At 36.6% G+C, this 24,043-nt stretch overlaps 1 protein-coding gene across 2 annotated transcripts; it reads left to right on the forward strand.

Annotated features, from left to right (window-relative positions):
* Nucleotides 1–744: 744 nt before the first annotated feature.
* Nucleotides 745–23,532, forward strand: LOC116302487 (cyclin-dependent kinase 5 homolog). Of its 2 annotated transcripts, none has more exons than XM_031711791.2 (19): nucleotides 745–1,126; nucleotides 1,257–1,328; nucleotides 1,642–1,691; nucleotides 5,495–5,695; nucleotides 10,898–10,992; nucleotides 11,318–11,397; nucleotides 12,625–12,719; nucleotides 12,820–12,882; nucleotides 14,336–14,397; nucleotides 14,762–14,823; nucleotides 15,511–15,571; nucleotides 16,292–16,351; nucleotides 16,663–16,756; nucleotides 17,169–17,232; nucleotides 17,949–17,997; nucleotides 18,074–18,122; nucleotides 18,685–18,775; nucleotides 19,530–19,591; nucleotides 20,036–23,532. In XM_031711791.2, the coding sequence occupies exons 1-18, from the start codon at nucleotides 1,021–1,023 to the stop codon at nucleotides 19,580–19,582; spliced, it is 1,407 nt and encodes a 468-aa protein (XP_031567651.2). In that variant the 5' UTR covers nucleotides 745–1,020; the 3' UTR covers nucleotides 19,583–19,591; nucleotides 20,036–23,532. The 2 variants fall into 2 exon arrangements, with proteins under 2 accessions (XP_031567651.2, XP_031567659.2); XM_031711799.2 differs by having other exon boundaries at nucleotides 19,950–20,053.
* Nucleotides 23,533–24,043: the final 511 nt, after the last annotated feature.

Here is a 24,043-nt window from a genome sequence, read left to right on the forward strand (position 1 = left end):
GGACTAAGAGTCTTTTATATTTGTTTTTGAAGTTTAAAAAACCGTCCTTTTTTCACTAGGGTAGCACTTAATAGCCAGAGGCTAACACTGTGGCCCTCGTTTCGTGATCGAATTTGAATAAGGTTGATTTTTGAGGAGGGAGGAAAACCGGAGAACCCGGAGAAAAACCCTCGAAGCACAGGAGAGAACCAACTAGACACTCTATACTCACATACAACACCGAACCCGGCGGGATTCGAAACCGGGTCGCATTGAACGTTCCCAACGCTTCTTGTTTTAGTAGAAGATGCAGTGGAAGCGCGCGCGATAAGGCACCGCGTAAAAACAGATCTGTAAGCTGCTTGAATCCAATAGTTACCTGCCATTAGTGACAACTGTTGGTTGACAGCTTTTGGCTAGACAATTCAGACAGCGATTTATTTATTTATATTGTTCAATTTGTCCGCTGCCGTTGAAAGAATGAAATATGAACAGAACTGCGCTTCAATGGCGTGGAACGCTTGTGTAATACCAATATTGCAATAACAATACACTAGTGTATGCCTGATGTTTTTTTAACACCGAAACCACTCATAACTTCAATTTACAATCAAAGGCTCAAACTCTAAGCGTCTAAATAGGAAATGGATACTTTAAATCATGCTTTAGGCAATTGTATCCGGACCCTCCCCTCCCATATAAAGTATTATGCTGGTATATTTATTGCAAGGGGGGGTCTGGTGATATACCAATCACAGCAAGGAATCATAATGACTAGAAATGATGCTGTGATGGTGGTTCTATGTTTTGAAGAATTTCACTCTGTCAGTGGTTGCTAGATTCATTATTAATCTTTACAAGATGATATCTTGTCTGGTCATTTCAAATTCAAAGGATAAAGACACATGTTGTAACTGGAACGACCTCTTGATTTGCGCTAACTAATTCGAGATCACGACTGGCTGCTTTTCCACTACACGCGAGCATTCAGTTTGTTTATAATTTCGATTTAAGAGCTTATTGACTGGTATAAACAGGAAAATGGCTTGTGCTGTTGCAGAAGAAAATGGCGGGGAAAATGGAAGAACTGAGGAAGAAGACGGCGAAGAACTGATAAAAGAAGCTCCTCGTGCAAGAAGTCCCGAAGGTGAGTTATTTCTGTGCAGAAGATTTTAGTTTTAAAATGGCTATCGACTAAAATTGATATTGAAAGGCAAATTTCATAACCTTAGGGTTTGGATGAAAAATTAATCATTCTTCATGTCTTGTGTTTTAAGATCAATCTAAGAGGAAGGTCGATTCCAGAATTACAAAGCTCCGTCGAAGAATTTCGCAAGGACTGAGACTGTGTAAGCACCCACCTTTTGAATGCGCTTTCACTATTATATTTATAACGATAAATAAGAATCACTTAGAACCAGTGTGGAAAGTGTGACTTGGCTTTCAGACCCTTTCAAGCCTGCTAAAACTATCCGTACACCACGTATAGTTATCTAATTGAATTGCTGCGCGGTTTGAACGAATTGACTTTTCAATTGAGGTTTCTCATTTCATCGTAATCTATAGGTACATCGTATATTTTTAGCCAAGTTTCGAATCCCGAGTCTTTCGTACAATCATAAATTACATGTGATCACTTACAAGATTTATTTATCTTTAAAGCATTCGCAAAGGACGACGAGGAAGTGTTTGCAGAAAAGCCTAATGTAAAGGTAAGTTTATGTGAACAGAATTATATAATTTGTAAGAAATAAGACTCAAAAGGTGGCCTTTTCAAGACGTATTACTAGTATTAGTTTAACTAGGGTCCGTGTACATTGTTTTTTTTTATTTGAATAATTAAGGCGACAAAAAAAAGCAACCAAACAAAATACCTTGGAGAGCCAGACAATTCTCTATTTAGCCATCTCTTGTGAAACGTTTCGGTGTCATGAAGTCATAACAATAACTCGGCTAGGTTAATGAAAGATAAAAAAACGAAGAAAAAAAGGAGAACGCATTGAGAAAGATAAAAGTTTAGAATTGTAAACGTTAAGACACATCCGACAAGTCGGCTGGCTATTCAAATAAATGAATAACTTTATTTGTTTATTGCTTTTAAGATTTCGTTGTATCTGATATATCGCTTTAAAATCAAGTCATTCGAGCCCTCCATATTATTGTTTTCTTTCAAAACATATTTCTTTTAACCCAAGTACGCGTGCATGCTCTTAAAAAAAGCAACAAAATATATAGTCTTATCGAAAAGAGTTTTGAACACCCAAGGAGGCTAATATTTACTTTTTATTACTTAAATTAGTCTAATTTTTTGGCTAAATTATTCGTTTTTGACATCAATCCGATTATTCTATTAAAATTTCAAAATTAATGACAATTTAATATTTTTATTAAATCAGTAATATTGTTCTTATATAATACTAAGGATAGAAAGCAAAAATACTATTGATGAAGACTATGATTATTTACTGTTTTGCTTTTATTGTCACACATTGCAGCTTGTTTCAATTACAATACCTGCTAGTATGATAATGAGTGGTGCATTTGAATAAGTATGCTTAGTGCATTGCGGTGGTTATTAGGCCCTGGCTAAACGAGGAAACAAGTTTCCAGAAACATGTTTCCCACGCACATGTTTCCCGATGATTCCAAATTAAGCCACATGCGAAACATTACTACGTGCAACAAATTTTGCTTTCAAGATGCAAAAATGTTTCTGTTGTGCGGCAGAAACATTTCATGCTTCCAAGACGCATGGAAACAATATTTCCCAATGTTTCCTCGTTTAGCCACGAAAGTCAACATTTTAAAAGTTTGTTACTTAGCAATGCTAGTTCTATCTTGAAAGTGCTCATACGCTAACCGATGTTGAGCAAATATGTTTCCCGATGTTTACTGACAGTTTTGCCACCTTTGGAAACATTTAAGAAAACATGTTTTTGGAAACATGTTTCCTCCAGTTGCAAGGTGGAAAGGGGGAGGGCTATTGAAGAGGACTGCATAGTATGTCTAATGGTATCTGTATCTAATGGTATCCCCCCCTCCCCCCCACTTGCTTACTCATCTGCTAACTAAAATCTCCTGGTTATAAGCCCCCTCCATTTGAATAATGGAGTATAACACCATGCAGCATCGTAGCATATAAATTGCTATTTTCATAAAAGAGTGAACTCTGTACTTGAGATTTGCCTGTTGGAATTTGGTTTTTCGCTGCCACCCACCAGTCAAAAATAATATGAAAGGAGTCGACTGATTAGTTTTGATTGACGGCAGTGAAAAACCAAATTTCAGTGTGTAGCTGGCAGCTACTGAGTTTGCATGTTTATGAAAATAGCACTAACAATCTGCTCAGATTATTTTATTATTTTATTTTATTCCACACCATAGAAAATACAGCCAATCAGAATGCAGGAAAGCCATTGTATATTTTACTCTTCCTTCCCATGCACTTCACCTTGAATCCAGGCTTTTGTATTTTCTATTGTGTGTAGTAAAATAATATTATACAAAGCTTTCTTGCGGCACACCATTGAATTTCCCACTTGTCATTTGTGTTTGTGTGTATACTAGAAAATACAAGTGATGTATAGGATATTCCATGATATACCACTTGAAAGCATGGTATAACTAGTAATTAATTTATAATATATGTGAAATATATATATAAATGAGGGACACACCTGCTTACAAGAATGTTGTTAGCAACAACAACCAACGACAAACACTTAATTTTATTTTTACAATCAAGACTAAAAATGTATAAGTTATGTATCAAGTATGGAAAAAAGTGTTTTCAAACACTGAGAGTTGAAAAAAATTGAGGTGTTTGGATAGAGAATGAAAAACTCTTTCAAGTACTTGATATGTCTTCTCAAATTATTAAAAGTTCTTGGAGAAATCCAAAGTATAAGTTGCCCAAAAGTTATGCTAATTAAGATGACACTTCCAAACCTCCTCACATTAGTGATTTTCATGTCTTGATAAATCCCTGGATATATATAACCAAGCCAATATGTTTTTGCTTAAAATATTTTGTATTTTGTAACTGCTGTTTTACCCCCCAACAGTCCAGCAGATTATACCAACTTGAAGTAGGGGTGAGGGTTTATTGGATTCAAGTTCTGTTTATAAGAAGACTTCCTTATGTTTTGTTTTCTCAAAATGATGTGCCTGACATTTTTAATTGTACAAATGTCAGGCCACAAATTTAAAGTATGCATGACCCCAGGCTAAAACTAATAGAAATCTATTCTTGAAGAAGGATTTATGCAGTTCTGTGATCAATTGTGAAAGGAAATTTATTTCTTCATGTTTGATGTTGTTGTTGTGGTATAGATTTCAGATATTTTTTTTATTTATTTCAGATAATTTTTTTATTCTTTTATTATTTTGGTGTATGTATATATAGTGTGCAAATGATAAGAAATTTGTAAATATATACATGCTACAAAAGATAGTCCTCCATAGATATAAATTTTCTCTTATTGCGTTTCTTAATTTCTTTCGTGTTTTTTATTTTTGCTTTTCTATCTGATCAAATAATTTTATCATATTCAAATCTTGGAAACAATTAAATAATGTTAGACTTAGGCACTAGTATGTAGAATATAGATTGTCTTTGTTTTATGAAGGTAGCTCTTATAGACAGTACCCGCTAACAAATGCCATTCCATGATAATGGAACCTCTGGTTTTATTCACCTTGGTTAATGGTTTCTACACTCCAACTACTTGGATCCGTAGGACATGGCAGGTTCACAAAATTGTTACTGTAAACTGTTTTTGACTTTCTACCACCGTTTTGTCAGCTGAGATCCCCAACTGCCCCCAACGCGCGCATGGCTCTGTTCTTAAATACGCTGCACCCTCTCCCTTGAGACCTACACGGGCTTAAGCCCATTACAATACCTTCTGCTTCCCGGGAGCCCTGTTACGATAGAATTGGAAATTAGATGTTGATATTTGTGGAGGGAGGAAAACCAGAGACGCTGGACAAAATCCCTTGAAGCACAAAGCAGAGCCACATATGATGGCAGGCAACATGCAATGTATTCATGCAATCTTTTGATGCGAAATTTAATGCATGCAGTAAATAATTGGAGTGGAAGAAGTGTCTGTATGTGGAAGGAAAAAGCTCGTGTCTACCTGACTAATCAAATAGTGGATCCAGACATTTTTAGTAGCTGCAACCAGAACGCCTAGGACGATTCGTGGACTTGCCTAAAAATGACCTGTCATGGAAAAAAGAGCAAGAACCAGAAAATAAAACATAACTTCAGAACTAGCAAAAATTCCTAAAAAATTGTTACATGAAAAATAAGTTGGAGTGCTCACACTAAATCCGTGAAACAAATACTAATTTCTAGCACTAAATAGTGATAGTTAAACAACAGAAAACAAAGGATTCTGTATGAAATAGTACTAAATAGTACTATTTAATGTTCACGGTTTTAGTGCGTGCACTCTGTGATGAATGTTTTTTTACTAATTTCTTTTCCCTTTTTCTTACCGTGTCACAGCAAAACAGTCCAGCAGTAAGGACCAATATATTCTCCGAATCGGACATCGAAACATGCACAGAGACCAAAAAACCTGTAGTGAGGCGAACAGTATCGGACACAGTTGGTGGAAGACTAAGAAAGATTAGTAGTTTCTTGAGCGACAGCAGAAGACATTCTGATGAGTTCACGCCTGGAGAGTTTGAAAGTACATCTAGTCAGGTACGTGCTGTAATAAGAATATGCTCCAATGCTTTGAAATGAATATTTAACAACATCTTAGACTTTTTCGTAGGCGGGACTTACATATTTGCGAATTTTGCAATTTATTTTATCAGTAATCATTTTGCCTCTTTCAAACCTTTTTTAATTTGAATGCAACGCTAATAACTCAGAAATAGCTCAGAATCCACTGAGAAAAAGTATGATGCATTTTTATCCTTATATTTTTGAGATACATTTGTTAGTAGTAGATGATTTTTTCTCTTCAACCTGCACGGTTTGCATAATGGCTTGCCATGGATTACGCTTTAGTTGCTTTTACAACGAATGGAAAATGAGTTTTTCTTGAGGAATAAGAGGTATATATTTTCATTTTCGTGTCAGTAGCTCACTCTCAAAACAATCTGGAAGGAAATGTAATTCCAGTGGAAACAAGTATCCTCGATAAAAATCGGTCTGCAGCTTCTCAAGGCGACATTTTGATGCTTTCTTTACATTGTATTGTCGCTTTTGTCAGGAAATAGTTCAGAACTGGAATCTTCAAATCTCGACAAAAATTGTATTATACAAAAATTAAATAACACTGTTAGGTGGCATATATGTCATTTAGAGATGGTTCATATTATCGCAGCCTATTTCTAACAGAATTCTGTTTAAGAATCTGGATGGTTCATTGTTCATTGAAGCGAAAAGAATGGATGAAAAACTTGAAAAACATTTTTCGATTTTCCTTATAGAAGAGTGTGCTAAAGGCGCGATTACACGGTGCAATTTTCTCTGTATCTGTCTTGCAACGGCGTTGCGACACAAGTTGCATGGAGCATTGCAGTGTGCAACCTGCAGCGCAATTTGAAAAATGTTGCGAGACAAGCTGCAGCAATCGTTACGAAAACTAGAATTCGTTTCTACTTTTGGCAAGGATTGAGTCTCCGTTGCACCGTATAGACACTCTTGCAACTTGTGTGGCAACGCTGTTGCGAGACAAATTGCAGAGAAAATCAGTTGCTCCGTGTAATCGAGCCTTAACGTTTCTAGATTTCAATGTAAACGAGAGCTATCAAAAACATTACATCAATAGAATTCTTCGAGAAAACTACAAACTAAAACAAAAACTACAAAACAAAACGAATCAAATAAACAAAAAATGTTATCCAATGTTATTGGGAACGTCGCATAAGCAGAATCTGGCAAGATCTACTTTAACGTTGCGCACAAAAAAAGATCATCGTAATATTGTCTGCATCTTACTGACTGTTCAATGTATGCTGTTCAATATAGGCTAACCAAAATTGGACTCCTTTTTAAAATAAATAGTCAGTTTGTCGCAGAAACGCTTGCTGCATGCCCGGACATTTAAAAAAAAATTCGTTAACATCGTTGTCATTACGAAAAGCTCCATCTTTCTGCATCGCTTTTGCAACACAGATTATTAAAAAATTATGGCAAAGCTTGATTATTTTTTTCCAAGAAATGTCACGCGGATATGTCCGTAACAAAACAATTAGTAAGAAATAATTTGATAAAAACGAGAAAATTTGCCCATTATCAAATTTATAAAAAGTTAAAAAATGATTTGCATTTCATTTTGTTTAATTGTTCGTTCGCTCAGGTTCGGTTCCTATTAGTATTAGGGTCGAGTTGGTATTGCAGTGCGTTGTGGGGCTATCTTAGGAGACATTTCCAAAATGACGTCTATTTCGTCTCCTTAAGAAAAGCTTCAAATTGCAATGCAATGCAAATTAGACCCAGCTTTTTCCTCAACCTCGGAATGTCTGCACTATAAATGTTGTCGTCAGCGGTATCCTGTGTAAAAAATCCACTTAGATCGGTGTCTGCAGTAATGTCGTCAGCGGTAACATGCGTAAACATCCACTTTCTCATAAAAAAAAACACCAGTTAATATTCTGAATAATTGTAATTTATGTCTTTAAATGTAATATAACAGCTTAGTTGTTGACCTTCTTTGTGTGGGTGTTTAAATAATCGTGTTTTCTCTCATGGGTTTTTCTTCAATTCCGAAAATAGAACTTTATATTCGAAGATTAGAAATCTAAATACTGATAATATTTGCGGTAGCTTCTTCGTAAAGTTATTATTCTATTAATAGTTGTGCTATCTATTTAGTATGGACTTGGGGGGTATAGTATGCTTCCAGTTGATTTTGTTTTCAATCTTCTTGCAAAAAAAAAAAAAAAAAAAAAAGAGTAAAATTTATTTGCAATTTTCGTGGCCTATGATGTAGCTTTTGTTCTTATGAACTGTTTAAAAAATTCTTATTTGTTTTTATCTTCCCTTGCAAATATCGGGGGGGGGGGGGGGGGGGGGGATGGATGCATGCCCCTGGACGAGTTTTACCAGATGTTTGATGAACAAAAAGAATTTTGAAATTATTGAATTAAAAATAGGAGCTTTTAAGCTATTAGTCATTCATATCCTTAAATCATTGTATCATAAGCTTATTTAAGAGAGTTTTTAATGTATAAGACTACTTTACGTAGGTAGAAAGTCTATCTTATTAAACATATCTCCAAACAAAAGCTGATTACTTTTAAGCAGAAAACCTTTAAGTGTTGTCAAGAAAAATGCGAAACTTAAAATCTCACAAGATCAACATTGGTTATGAAGTTTTCTTCTAAATTAATGAAGAATGATATCTAATGATTAGTTTGGGTTCCAAGGATTGTTGTTGTCTATAAATCCTGACTTTTTCTTTGTTATGCTTTTACGTCTGTCACGAAGTCATTCATTCTCGGCTTACATCAAACATGGTACTAAGACTTGTCGACTCGAAGTGCCCGGAAGCCCTAATGGGGTATTCTCATCGTTCGACATCTTTAAATATGAATAGAGTGTGGTTAAATCTCGGTTGATAGCCTTAGTAAGAGCAGAAGTTTGTTATCAGACTACGAGCGTCAAGAATTTTAAGTTGCTCAGTGCTCGTGTGTCGACTAAACATCTGCCCTCTCAACAACGTGGTTGTAAGTTCTACACGTTATGTTTCTCTTCAAGCGTTTCTTAGAGGTCAGTAAGCGCATTTTCATTCTAGTTTTTTCTCTCTGGGCGAGTCTTAGATGCATTCTTTCTCTTTCATTGCATTCGTGTTGGTGTATATTGGCTTCAATGGTTTTGGAGAGATATGGTGCTCAGTTCTTGCTTTACTGGCACACGGTAATTTCGGAAACCTCTCAATGGATATTTGCATTGCTTGTCGATGATGTATTCAGACAGGTCTCTCAAAACGTTTCATTCTCTTTTACATCTGTAGGACGTTCGACAGCAGAAAATTAAATGAAATGATTTCAAGATTTTCATATTACTGAGATGATTGCCGGATTCAGCATGAGCGGAGTCAGTGAAAAAGTACTTGTAAAGCTCTTGCCTTAAAAAAAGGAAAGAAAAAAAATAGAAAAAACCCGCAATGACATGTACATTCTTTCTACCCATCTCAATCTCAAGAGCTACCTCTTCTAAAACCAAGACCAGCTGATATTGTAGCAAGGATTTTTAAGCTTTCAGTTTAATCATCAAACGATATCTCAGCCTCTCAAATAACAGTGCCACGATGTTTTCATTTTTCTTGTTTTCACAAAGTTCACAAAATCCGCCGCAAGTGCTGAATAATTTAATTCGAAAAAAATGCTTTCATTTTCGAAGCTAAAAATACCTACACTTGGTTTCTCTGGAAGCTATAGTAGTCCTTCATTTTTGTGCAATTTATATTTAGAAGCATTCAATAAAGTATGTATGTATATATATTGGTGCAAAAGCGTTGGTCAATAAAGCAGTTAGTTTGCTTGCTCGACATGATGTACATACAAAATTACGAATGAAAACTGTTTTTAATCTAGTAAGAGTAGCAATCTTCAAAAATTAATGTCGAGAATCAGTATTTTTCCAGTTAGCTATTACTATTGCCCAAAAATGAACAAAAAGTACTTTACTTGCTAAACTGACGTTTTGACAGGGATTTTTACTTAGAATATCTTCAAATGTAATTAGACATCTTAGTTTCTCGTCAAATCTGTCATTCTTTGAATCGTTAAAAGTAGAGCAACATAGGGCGAGAGAAAAGGAGCTGGAAATCTAAAATATCAAAAATACTAAGATGATAACGATGAAAATATAGAAAGAAACGAGCGCACACACAATAAAAAGGACAAATTTGAATACAACCTTATTTTCACTCCATTTGTCTACATAAGTTCATCAGTTTTTCGTCTGCGTTCCTCATTAATGGAATTAGGAAAAATAAAAAGATGATTCCAAGTCAAAATACTACTCAACATTATATTCAATCCATTTATCTTCATAAGTTCATTTTTCGTTTCCGTCCTTCATTAATGGATTTAGAAAAAATAAAACGATGATTCCGATGAAAATATCAAAAGAAACAAAAGAATGAAAGAAAAGATTGAATACAAGCAACTGCTAGAGAAAAAACATTTCACACCATTTGTCTAGATCAGTTCATTTTTTGTCTGACCCTTTAATGAAGTTAGGAAATTACCTCATGTGATGCTTGTGTTTCAGTGAAATAAGTAAGCGCCTAGCGTTTGCCAAATGTAGTGGCAAGTGAGGAGATGACGCGTAGGACTGACGTGGGCGCACATCTTCAGGCACTTCTGGTATCACGTCTGTTCGCACGTAGGAAAACTCTTTAATGTTGCGATATAATTGCCGTTGTTAGTGATCTGTGGAATTCATTGTTGGCATTGGTGCATACGTTCTCCATGACGAGGAGAGCTCATTGTGTAGGGGCAGAAACAATGCTTTAATCCTTGTCAACATGATTTCATTACACATGTAAGAAAGCACAAACGAACGAACGAACAAACAAACAAACAAAAAAAAGCAAAAAAAAAAAAAAAAAAAGAAACGAAGGAACAAACTAACTAACGAAAACAGAAAATAACTACTGTAACAACAAAAAACAGTCAAAAAACGTCTTTCACCACGTCGCGTCTTTCATCTTCATTTTTTTTATTTATCTATATACAACTTTTTCTGCAACTATAGTAACTTATATTTGTAAATTATGTGTCTTCAACCTACATGTATAATGATTCATTGTGTCGAGCTTTGTACAGATGGACACTTTGTCCGAAAGCTCGACTGCAAAATACTACATTAGGTGGAAGACACATAGAAGAATCCTGCCTACGAAGACATACTAGATCTAATAATTTACTGTTTTGTTTCCAGCCTCTGTCTCCTTCCTATGGACGTCTAGAGTCATACCAGAAGCTGGAGCCACTTGGTGAAGGTTCCTACGCAACGGTGTTCAAGGGAATCTGCACGTGAGTGATGCTTTATTTCCGTTGTGACGTATTTCCGGGTCCAACTGCTTGACATGTTGTAGAAATATTATCTAACAAAAACCACTAAAATAAAGCGAAAAAGCTCTCATTAATTTAACCTCCACCTGAAACAAGTATGAACTTTGGACAACAAATCCCGTACATGAATTAGGGAAAATCGTTATAGAACTGCTTTTCGTTTTGGACCCGGAAGTCGTCACTTAAAACGCTTGATAGAGAATGAGAATTATAATGATTGCTGTGTGCGTTGGTCTGCGATTCGTGCTTCATTTTTTCAGTCATAACCTTGATTTATTGTTTTTAGTGCCAATCGAAAAGTCGTGGCTTTGAAGGAGATTCGACTTCAAGAAGAAGAAGGAGCGCCCTTTACTGCAATCAGAGAAGGTAATATAAGACTTATCCAACTGTTAATATCGTTAGTTTATATAAAGCGGTCCTCGTAGGAGTGGGAAATGATACGGCAAATTTGTATCGTACTGTAGCCGTGCCGTATTTAATTGCCGTAGCCGTAACTACGCTTGTGATTGGTTGAATTATTGGACGACAATGGGAAGCAATCTCAATGTAATGCATGTTATGCATGCTATGCATGTACGGTACAGTTTACGTACTGTTAGTCAGTACCGTATGTTTCCTACTCACATGAAAACCATTCTCATCGAAAGCCATTTCGATCATACGGCATATCGTAACGTGTGCGAGTGCTGTAAGTCAGTACCGTATGTTTTCTGCGCATACCAAAACTACTCTTGCGACTAATAAAGGGGCTTTAATACGAACGTCGGTCAACATTCACTGACTTTAGTACATGGCACGACTTGCCGTAAGCGAATAATATAGTGTCCCACTTTTTTTGAGAGAATCATTTTACAACTTGTATGTGAATAAAAGTTTAGCGTGTTTTTTTCTTTCACTGAGTCATTACGGTACTTACAGCACGTACACGGTACAGTTTACTGTACTGAATATAAGCTCCCTACTCATCTCATTGATAACGTAAAGAAAACAACGATAAAGTCAAGTGTGTTTTTGGCATGACAAGTACATGCACGTACACTAAAATGGCTTTCCATTGTTTTTGTAAAAATTCAGACCAAATTGCCTCGCATACGAATACAGCAAAATGTTGAACTGCGACAAATTTACGAAATTTTCCCCATTCGTTAGATCTAGAAATCACCTCAAAGAATTCTCGCACCCTCCCCCTCGTAATGAACGAAAACTCCAGTTTTTCCCCAATTGGTCAGGTACTCTAAATAATATATCTGTCGGTGAGAGGGTACTTGATTCATAGATACTAACTTAAAGTTAAGGATCATCTTTGAAATTTTTGAATAGTTTTAGGTTATTTCGGGAATAGCAGATTTATATTGGGACGCGGTTCTTAATCTATCTTGCATATTGTGTCTGTATTCCTGTTTTTCTTTGATAACTGATATCACATATAAAACCACACTTTAATTTTAAATCATTCTGTCTGTCTGTCTGTCTGTCTCTCTGACTATTCTCTTATTGTATTTGTCCGATCTTTTGCCTTCCATTGATGACACTGCTTCTGGCCAAAGACTGGTTATTCCTTAGTTAACTCACAAGTGTTTTCCTATTTTCCAGCTTCTTTACTCAAGCAGTTGAAGCAAGCCAACATCGTCAGATTACATGACATTATTCACACGAAGGACACACTGATGTTCGTCTTTGAATTTATTGTGAGTATAAAAACTAAAGACCTGCGCATGCGTATTGATCTCATAACACGGACGCGCCGTTTTTCCCGCCAATATATTGATGTAATCTTTCATCTTGCAGGACACGGATTTGAATAGCTACCTGGAGAGGTATCCAAGAGGAGTTTGCCCGAACAATGCTAAGGTCAGTATAACAGGGTTCGTGCTACTCCTTAAACTTCTTGAAACTCCTTGAATTTAATTCACGTTTTTAAGGGTACTCGAAAAACTCTTGAATTTTATGATTTTAGGGAAACTCCTTGAAAACTCCTTGAATTTTTGCTTTGATCATTACTTGCATGGTTCTGAAATAGATCTAGTCAGAAAGATTGGACAATCTGAAAGTCGGCCATGTGCAACCACCGTGTAAAACCTTGGCATATTTAGCTGAACATACTCCTTGAAAATTCATTTTTGGGTTCTTGTATACTCCTTGAATAGTCCTCGAATTTTAAGTGGTTACCTCAGCACGAACCCTGGTATAACCCTTATTTTTATGATATAAAAAGTCGTTCTCGTATGACTTTAAAAAAGTCAAAGCAAATATGGCAAGCTAAAGTCACAGTACGGAATTTTGACGAGATTTACTCTACGAGTCACAGCGAGTGACACCGCTGCTCGTCCAATAATTTTTTTTACCTCTAGTTCAATTAGTATATGTAATAGGACTCCATGCTGTCCAATTAAGAAATAATTGGACGAGGAAAATTCCGAGGACTGACAATTTGGCAGTCAGAGGAATTTTTCGAGTCTAATTATTTCTTGATTGGGGAGCATGGAATCCCATTACCTATTAATTATATAGCTGCCTAATTCACCCCATATCAACAAGACCTGTTCAAATAAGAAAATAATTGGACAGTTACCTATATGGGATTAATGAGAAGCTGTATATTTAACCTTCAAATTTTATCCATACCTTAAAAAATCCTCTGCGGGGCTGATCTAATTCATGGTATATTGAGTCATAGATCTAATTAGAATTTAGTGTGTCGAGTTTGAAGTGAGGAAAACCGGAGAACCTGTAGAAAGGGGAGAGCCGGACTTTACAAACTCTATTCAAATGCCGATGCCAAATTCTACCGGCCACCCGTGATATCCGATGTTTTATCTATGAGGTGGTTGTTTTATACCAATACCGTGGTACCAAACTCGAAGGAATTATAACGAAGACGTAATTAAGATTTTGTTTAGAATTTTTTTATTCCTTTTTTTTTAAATTTCCGTTGAGTTTACGCGTGAGTCAAAATGTCTCCCAGTCTGGTGGAAGTCGTCTAGGCTGTTTTATTTTACTACCCCTTGTCTGGCTTTGTTCGAACTGACCACGACTTAGTTGAATTACCGTGGTAAGAATGTTCAAAGGGGGCCGGAAAATCAGCCTATTTAGACTTTTTGAATCACACAAGCAGGGAAATCCGCATTTTAATCCTTGTTTTTGAGTGTTTTTCCCCCACTGTATTTTATTTTATTTAATAATCTTCTTACTCAATCGTCTAAGAAAAATGTGTTCAAATAATGGCGTTAATGGAATATTCCCCGCAAAGAAAATCAAATAACTTACACATTTATTTATGCTGCATTTATTTAATCCTCTATAGATATTTATCTTTCAACTACTACGAGGCTTGGCGTACATTCACCAACGAAAAATTCTTCACAGGTAGAATAAACACGAAAACAGTTCCTGCGCATGCTCGGGAAACCGGCGGGAAAATGGCGGACGCGCTCTTCAAAAATGTCAATATTTAGAAATTACCGTCGATACTGCGGAAATTCTTCTTAGTTTATATCATCAATTTTCCACGGTATTGTTCTTTTTAAATTGAATTGACGAACTTCTGTTTCCAAGGGCACAGAAGACAGCATCAATTTGGTCTCTTCGGGAAACATCGACAAGTGTTCGCATCTTCTTCGTATTTTTCCGAAAGTGCGCACTACATTTGCTCGGTGGGCAAAGCAAAAATTTTGTTTCCATAATCTACAAACTTGATTAATTATTTTGTTCATATTGTTTCTCTCAACAGAGATATCAAACCTCAAAATTTACTAATAAGCGAAAAAGGCGAACTCAAATTAGCAGACTTCGGTGAGTTCCTCTTCAATATAGACACACTTAGCAATCTGTCTGACTAAACATTACGGAGTCAAGTGGTTTACAGTTGAAGCACTTAACTTGGATTAACAGGAAATATTTTTAGGTGATCCTACATTAAGATAAAATCAACATACGCACATGAAGGACAGGAAACGATTAAGGCTAAGGGTTATTATGATAGTTATCTCTAGATTCCAGGAAACCGTACAGTTTAGTTACTCACAATACATATTCATGTATTTACTAATACCCCGTCCACACGTATACATTAGGGACTTTAAGATTTGCAAAATCTGCGACGTCAACCGGAAGTGTAAATAACTTCACTTTGGGGTTTCGAGTCTTTAAAATCTGCCTTCCCTGTAAATGAGTTGACTTTACTGACAATGTTTTGAATGAAATCCTCAATGAACAGAACCCCAAAGAGAAATTATTCACACTTCCGGTTGACGTCGCCGTCGAAGATTTGGCAAATCTTAAAGTCCCTATTTTCATTCGTAAACGCATACTTTTGAAAACGCTCTCCAAAGTGGATCCTATTGAAAACGCCGTTTACGTTCTCACTTATGGACGTCGTACCCACGCACCTATAGCAAAACAAAAACCCACTAGAATAAACCGAGAAATGTTCTAAATGACGGATTTAAAAGCCCTATTTATATGACTGTTTCTTGGCAGGTCTGGCGCGAGCCAAGTCGGTGCCAAGTCGGACGTACTCAAACGAAGTCGTCACTCTATGGTAAGGTTTAAGTAATGGACGTGGAGGAATAGGACTTAGCATAATTATTCGATTGGACTACAGATCAAATTAGAAATATGCAGTGTTTGACGTTCCATGATAGAGTCGCTGAGAAAAATCACAGCCTTATTAGAAGGTCTTGAAACATTCGCAGGAAATAAATCGTACAAACTTTGCAGCTTTTTTCTTCCTTTTTCGAAACCTAAAGAAGTTTTTAACTACTTTGGACACCACACGCGAACCTAAATCCCTCTACCTATTATTTTTATAAATTGATACCTATCATCGATTGATTATTGATTTATACTTCACTTTCTAAAGTATATAATTAGTTACTACCAATCCGTGTGTGATCATGAATAAAGTAAAGTCTCCTGATTCTGCTAGCAGGATAATGCAAATGTTAGGGGCCGATCATTTATTAGCTGGGAGGGGGAGCTGGTGGAAAACAAGGTGGCCCCTCATAACTTTTTGATGACCTTTCCCAACTATTTGATTTTTTTTGGACGGCCCTCCTTTCCAATTATCTGATTTTTTCGGATTTCGGATGCCCCCTCCTAAGTTCTACCCCCCCCCCCTCTTCCTAGCTAAAAAATGATCGGTCTCTTATCTAAGAAGCTAGGTTACCCTCAAATGGCTTCCAGTTCGAGCCATTCCAATGCCATCCTATCAGAATGTTATCTTTATAATAATATTATTGCGGTTACTTTTTTTCTTCAGGTATCGTCCGCCTGATGTTCTCTTAGGATCGAAAGATTACACAACGTCTTTGGACATATGGTAAATCTAATCATTTTATCATTTTTCTTTCTAATATTTTATATTGTGTCCGGTTGTAATTCCTGCAACGTTTTGGCGAGAAATATCTACTTCCGGTAAATGGTACACGCGTCTGGAGGAAAAACTGAAAAAAGCGGGAAAATTAGTTGGCAACGTTTCCTTTACCTTGAAGTATTTTATAAACGTTTTGCGTCTTTTTACCATTGTAACGAGTTCAATGCAAAGTGTTTGTAGAATATTTACTGCTGTCTCCTTCTTAATTATTCTCCTTTTCTTTGTTTTTTTCCCCCTTTCTTGCTGTTTCCTTCTAGGGCTGCAGGGTGTATCTTCGTGGAAATGATAACGGGTGTAGCTCTGTTTCCAGGACTTAAAGACCACATCGACCAGCTAAACAAGATATGGCAGGTATAACAGGTTAAGCTTTCCGTACAAGAAAAATGTTATTCTAGCTTTTTATTGAACTGAAGGTATGGTCGCGTTGCTGATACTTAAGACTGGTAGTCATACGTTCTGTACTAGAACGGTTTTGCCTTCGCTGTAACGTATCCCTAGACCAGTCACCGATCGTATCCTTTTATAACCTGTTGGTTTTCTCCTGTGCTTTGAGGGTTTTTATCCTGGTCCTTCGGCCCCCCCCCCCCCCCCCCCCCCCCCGTAAAAATAAACTTCTGTTAAAATTTCAAGGGCCAGAGGCTTGTTAGGCACTGGCTATTAAGTGTTACCTAGCTCGTAAAATAAGGGGTTGATTCCCGTTGCTAATAGCATTATGGGTGCGAGTCACTCCATCTTGCATCTTATTAATCTTCTTTACCTCAAGGTACTTGGTACACCGACTAACGAAACTTGGCCTGGCGTCACCAAACTTGCAGAATATAATATTGGTAAGTATACACTCAATTGAAGAATCGTTTTCGTGTTCAGAAACATAGAACAAAGAAGCTGAGACCGAAATGGCACATGGGAAGTACGTTAATTAGATGCATGCTGTGACCGGCGACCCGTGGGATCATCCACTGTTTTTAATACGCGTTTAGCATTCTAAACCGACTGCATGGATGGCGCAAATGAATAAATTATAATAAATTTATGTCATTTTCCACGTGCCATTTCGGTCTCAGCTTTTATGTTCTATGTTTCTGAACCCGACAACGATTCTTCAATTGAGCGTATGTGAAGTGACAGACTACTTTATAAACGAGGGTAGCGTTGCGTAGAATTAGTACTCTCGCCTCTCACCTGGCCTGGGATTCGATTCCTAGACTCAGCATCCCATGTAAGTAGAGTTTGTTAGGTCTCTCTCTTGATTCCAAGTTTTTTTCTCGGCCGTGTTCTCCGATTTTTCTCCCTAGGGTATCGATAAAATTTGAAAGCTATAAAAAGATTATATCCTTGAGATAAAAGAAAATTAAACTTAGCATTACGCACAAGCTAAAGAGGTCTATTTTCAAAAGGTCCTGACAAAGAAATCATCGGGAATGGAAATATGGGGCTAATATGAGTGACGAAAGACGGTAGAGGTATCAAGCCCCACAATTCAGTGCAGGAATTGCTTGGACCCAGATGGCTTAATTATGCAGTTCTATACTTTATTTTTCAGATACGTTTCTTGAATATCCACCCCAACGACTTGGCTACGTCGTACCAAGGTAAATGATATATTAAACCAAATTTATTGAGCACATTTCCGACTCTCGGTATGACAGTTTGGTTTTTGTCATTTAGGTTACTTGGAATAGATGGTGCTGAGAAGCTTGCTTCACTTATGATACAAGTAAGGCGTAGATTTAATATGACGTGGGATTATGCTTTGAATGCTATACAGGCTAACCATCCGGCTCATGCGTTCCTATCCAGGTTCAACGATTCAGTTGATTATTGGAAGTTTGATTTCCATCTTGCTTTGAAAAATAGTTAACTATGTTTGAAACTTGCATTAATGAAACAAACGTTGTAAATTTCAATCTCGGTCTTTGCCTCAAAACATCAAAACGTTCATTTGTGAAATAACTTTTTGAACAAAACAATAAACCACGCAAATGACTTTAAAATGGTAGCACGAATCTTTGAAGAACTAAATAAACTTTTAATCCGAGCCCAGAATTCAAATTTGCAATGTTCGTTTCATCGTTTCAAGCCTCATAGCAAGATGGAAATCAAACTTCCAATAATAAAATAAATCTTTGAACCTTGATAGGAACGCATGAGCTGGTTTGACTGTAAGATTGGATTGATCGCACGAAAAGAATGGAAAGCCATTTAAATGTCACAGCATACCGTTCGCTGTAAGTGTCTCTTAATCCAATCATTTTTAACTTCTTTATCATTTATTTCAGTTGGATCCAAAACTTCGCGTAACAGCAAAAAACGCGATTCACAATTCATATTTTAGCGACTTTCCTAAAGAAGTTTACACCATTTCCGAAGGTAAGAGTTTGCTCATTCGCTATCAATTGAAAAATCGTGTGATTTAAGATCATGGAAATATGTTGAAGTAACGTTAGAAACTAGTCCTCCAACCTCTTGGGCGATAACTTCCATCGGGTATGGAAATATGTCGTAAGGATAGTGAATTCCAACGTATTTCCATACTTAGAAATGACGCATTTTCTTGACTTTCATTATCAGCTGAGCAGTGAATTTTGTTTCAGCCAATTACAGCGCGTTTCGCTGTTTGGCCGGCGACCCTTATTCAGGCTTCCCAACCAAACTTTTGCGTACTTTTCTGTTTCCTTTTCTTTAATATATAATATACGTCCATACAACAAGCAGAAATATTAAAAAGAAGAATGAAAACAATTTCACTTTACCGCTATGTTTACTTCGTCCTTTCAAGGTCCCAAAATGCTTAGAGCCGGTCATTTTGTCCACTCATGCTTCGCGTGCCACGTTCACCGTTCAGCTAGTATGTATGGCACACGATTTTCCTGTGTGTTCTAGATAGACATGGGATATTCATGGTGTCACTCGTAGAGTGCAAACAATTAATCCGTGAAACACTAATTACTAAATAGTACAAAATAGTGCTAATTAAACAATAGAAAACAATGGAATTAGCTTGAAATTGTGCTATTTAGTATTGCTTAAGTTTCACGGTTATATTGTTTGCACTCTACTGACCATCGTATATCTAGTAGGTATACATTTACTAAATGCATGCATGTATTCTTTTCTGTTCCAGAGGACTCAATTTTCACTGTTAGTGGTATTGAATATCAAAAAGAGCCAAGCTGACTAGCAGAGGTATGGTTGCCGTAAGTTGTAAGGATATCTTACATTCCTAAACTTCAAACATACGTCCCAAGCACAGGTAAAAAACCGGATTCCCAAATTGGGAATCGTTGGGAATTTCCTTGAATTCCCAGTTCGAACACCAACGTTGGGATTTATTGTTGGGAATTTCCTTCTAATACCCAATAGAAAAACAAAATTCCCAACAAACTAACATTGGGAATCAGTGCCACGTTCCCAATTTCGTTCTCTCTGGGAATTGGATTGGAATTCGTTGGTAATTCAAGGAAATTCCCAGCAAATTCCCAATTTGGGAATCCGGTTTTTTTCCCTGTGAAGCCGTGACTTTTCTAACAATCTCGTTTTGCAGGGGCTGGTGATTAATTCGAGGAACACAGTTTTCAAATCTTGTATTAAGATTCCAACACACTGTTGTATTTTTATACCAATTAACAGAGTGAATGTATATGATACTGGCCTAGTGTGGTGTGCCCCCATCACCTGTCTGACGTATGGGTACCATGGCAACAATGACAACAAGTGGTTACCAAGCCCGCAAACAAGTGACGCGATGAATGTCATCACATATTCTACAAAGGACCTCGGAATGTCCTTGGATCTTCAAGGTTTTTATTAGTTTTATCGTTTTAATACTTGGCTAAAATCCTATGGAAAAAAAACCCGGCCGATATGGACACAAATATATATATAATATATTATATCAGTAATACGGTAATAGACCATTTCCGAATTCGTTTAAGGGAAGAAATAAAAAACGCGCGCGTGTGCTGTGTGCAGTCATAAAGCACGTGGGGGTTGGCAGAACACGAGAGAAGTGTTATGACAAGCACATAGCGGAGAGCTTCTTGACACTTCTCGAGTGTTTTGCCAATCCCCAAGTGTTTTATAACTGCACACAGCACAGTAGGCAAGTTTTTTTATTTCTTTTACAAAATACAAATTACAATAACCGTTATTTTAGATAGATTGACGCAAACGGAAAGTGCGCGCGCATGCAATGTTCTCTCATAAGCACGCGCTCCAAACCAATCAGAACGCGACATTCATAACAATTATTTTATAATGACCTTGAAACAATGGCTCCAAGTTGAGGTGGGACTCAACGTGTTCATACAATCATTTACTATGTATTTCACCACACCGACCTCGACTTAGACCCATTGTTTCATGGTCACTCGACGAATTTGGGAAAGCTTTATTATAACTGCTATTCTGATACTCATTCATGATATGCCAATGAAAATGTTCTTGGACATTATAGACCCTAAAGCGCGATTGTTTTGTACTACAACTTGGGCTGCATTGGGAACATGCTGGCTGCACAACTTGGAGGACAAAACAGTTAATTTTACTCTACTCTCCTTGCAGTAGGAATCGAAATTCAACTGAGTTTATAGAAGGGCAAGAGAGACTGTTACTGCGGTTTCCATATTCTACGAACTCGGTAGTTACAAACTGCAGGCTGAAATTTAGTTTTTTTGCTGCTGTCAATGAAAAGTAATCAATCGGTACATTTTGTATTCTTGACTGGCGGCACTAAAAAACAAATTTTGTAAAAAGCCGTTGAAAGGTCTGAGTTTGCGGAATATAGAAAACCGCAGTAACAGTCTAGTCCATTCTCTTCTAATATTGAAAAGGCCCAATGTATAGATGAAGGTATTTGAACCCTACTCCTTTTTTTTGCAATAAAAATGGCAGGAGCAATACCAGTCAAGATGCTATAAGGGGTAAATTATTAAAAGGAATTTGAAAATGGAAATACTGAAGACGCAAATGTGTTGTATTGAAACACATTTTAAGACTAGAACTATTTTGATCTAAGCTTGAACTGTAATATTGCCAAAAAAATGAATAATACTTAGTATATCTAAAGCTATTTTTTATCTTGTATATAAACAACAGACCCTTTTTTTACGCATGAATAGCATAAAAAAAGTTAGACCAGAGGTTATTTTAATACTACCGTAAAGCGATTTTATTTGGCCCATCAAAAAATACTCAAGTGCCTATGACACCTAAGTCAATATCTTCAGCATTGATTCTACATTAAGTAAATAGTTGAATGTTAAAATATGTGTACATGATTTGAGTGATTCATCTTGGAGATATCAAGGTTTATACTTCCAGTATGTTAATGTGTGTGATGCCATAGGAGGCATATGAGTATATTTTTCATCATTCTTAGATTAAATCACTGATTATTATGAAGAAAATAAATTTGCAATAACCCTTCTATAAAGAGTAAGAGTAAGACAATGATGGTTTATACAAGATATTTTACTGCTCCAGAAAAGATTTGTATATTTGATAATGCCTCCTATGACATCACATACATTAACATAATTGGAAGTATAAACCTTGATATCTCCAAGATGCATCACCCAAACAAATAAAATAAATAAAAAATATTTTTTGTTATTTATACACGGTATGCATTAAAGCTAGAAGCTTGTGGGGCCGTGTATCCTCCATACACACTCCTTTATACATTAGAATCATATGAAACTGAATATTTTACCATTCAACTATTTACTTCATGTAGAATCAATGCTGAAAATATTGACTTAGGTGTCATAGGCACTTTAAGCATATAAAATGCTAGTAGAAGCAAATTGCAGACATTAGAGTTACACACTGTTGCCTTCAAACAATTGTTTCAAATCGAGGAATTTGGGTCAATACAATGAAATGTATAGAAACTGACGCAAATGCAACAATTGTCTGAAGGCAATAGAGTGTAATTCTAATATCTGCTATTCCGTTTTCTTTTGACTTATGTTGACCTTTAGTCACCAGATAATAGCCCCATTCACAGTGTGCAATTTTCAAAATGCTGCAGAGACCAATTCAAGCATGAGAAAGTCCTAACCATTCCTTTCAGTGTTGTTGTTGGTGGTGGTGGTATGGTTGTCGTTGCTGTTGTTTTGTTGTTTTTCTTGTTGCTTGGCCATGTTATGTGGGCAAAAACATAATGTTATTGTCGTGGTGGTTGTTGTTGTTGTTGCCGGTTGCTGCTATTTTCCGGCAATTTCCTTTTTTCTCTGGCTATGCAATAATAACACTGAAAAACAATTAAATAAATAAAAACATTCTTAACTTTTGCTTTGGGCGATGGTCGAAAATGACTCTTGATGCATGTTGTTAACTAAGCTTGAAGTGTATCACTAATGGAACAGCTTTTTCTGTGCTCCGGTCAGTAATAAAGCACGCAGGAAGTGGACGAAAGCAGGAGAGAAGTGTAACTCACTTCTTGAGTGCTTATGGCGCTTCCTAAGTGCTTTATTTCTGAACGGAGCACGGAAAAAGTTGCTCTATTCTTTTAATTATATAGTTACTAATTTTATTTCGGTATTGAATTTATTTACGCAAAAAGAAAGACGGTCAAAGGATCTAGCAGAACCTCGCGCGCGCGGATGGCGTCAGCACTGTTCTCCGTTCACTAATAAAGCACTGTTTTTGACCAATTAGCGCGCGCGTACTATCCTAACTATATAATAATTTGATGTACAAATGATGTCACTGCGGTACAGAAAAATATATACTGGAAAACCATACAGACAAAGTTTTAAAATTTTCAAATTTCGCGTGCTTTTGCGGATTGTATTAACAACGCCCATAGTGCGTTTTGGGCTTGGCGGCAACATGCAACAAAACCACCAAACGTTTTTGAAATAGCTGTACCGCATATCCTCAGAAATAAGATAGAATCTTGTAAAGGAGCATTAGTAATGAAATGTAGCATGCATTGTTAAGTTATTGTTCTATGATTCAGTTCAGTTTCTTTAATTTATTTTATTTATTTGCTAAAGTATTATCCTGGTCTTGTAAATAATATCCAAATAATGTTAAATGATACACTGAAAACATGAAAAAATCAACTGAACGTTTACTGACGTTTTCTGTATAAAGTAAGATTAAAAGTCATTGATTGATATGTCTTTTCTTGTCAGTAACTGATGAGTAAATGTCTCATAACTAGATTAATTAATTAAAACCATCAATCGAGCCCTGAAAACTACCTCTGGGCTGACCAAAGTAAGGGCACTGCTAACTCACAGATTGAACCCTGAAACAACCTCTGGACTGATCTAAGTCAGGGCACGCCTAACTCACTGATCAAACCCTGAAACAACCTCTGGGCTGATCAAAGTCAAGGTCTTCTAACTCACAGATTGAACCCTGAAACAACCTCTGGGCTGATCAAAGTCAGGGTCTTCTAACTCACACATTGAACCCTGAAACAACCTCTGGGCTGATCAAATTCAGGGTCTTCTAACTCACACATTGAACCCTGAAACAACCTCTGGGCTGATCAAAGTCAGGGTCTTCTAACTCACACATTGAACCCTGAAACAACCTCTGGGCTGATCAAAGTCAGGGTCTTCTAACTCACAAAGTCTTCTAACTAACATCAAACCCTGAAACAAGCTCTAATCAAAGACA

The sequence above is a fragment of the Actinia tenebrosa genome, unplaced genomic scaffold (genome assembly GCF_029948245.1).
Source record: "Actinia tenebrosa isolate PJP-AT-01 unplaced genomic scaffold, QUT_ActTen_1.0 PGA_scaffold4__44_contigs__length_22323623, whole genome shotgun sequence".
NCBI lineage: Eukaryota > Metazoa > Cnidaria > Anthozoa > Actiniaria > Actiniidae > Actinia > Actinia tenebrosa.

Bases quoted from the DNA above. Each gene is read 5' to 3' on its own strand.
- LOC116302487 (XM_031711791.2), top strand. From the start codon at position 1,021: ATGGCTTGTGCTGTTGCAGAAGAAAATGGCGGGGAAAATGGAAGAACT. The intron at 1,692-5,494 runs GTAAGTTTATGT...ACCGTGTCACAG, and splicing joins CAGAAAAGCCTAATGTAAAG to CAAAACAGTCCAGCAGTAAG. The intron at 12,883-14,335 runs GTCAGTATAACA...AATCCTCTATAG, and splicing joins TTTGCCCGAACAATGCTAAG to ATATTTATCTTTCAACTACT.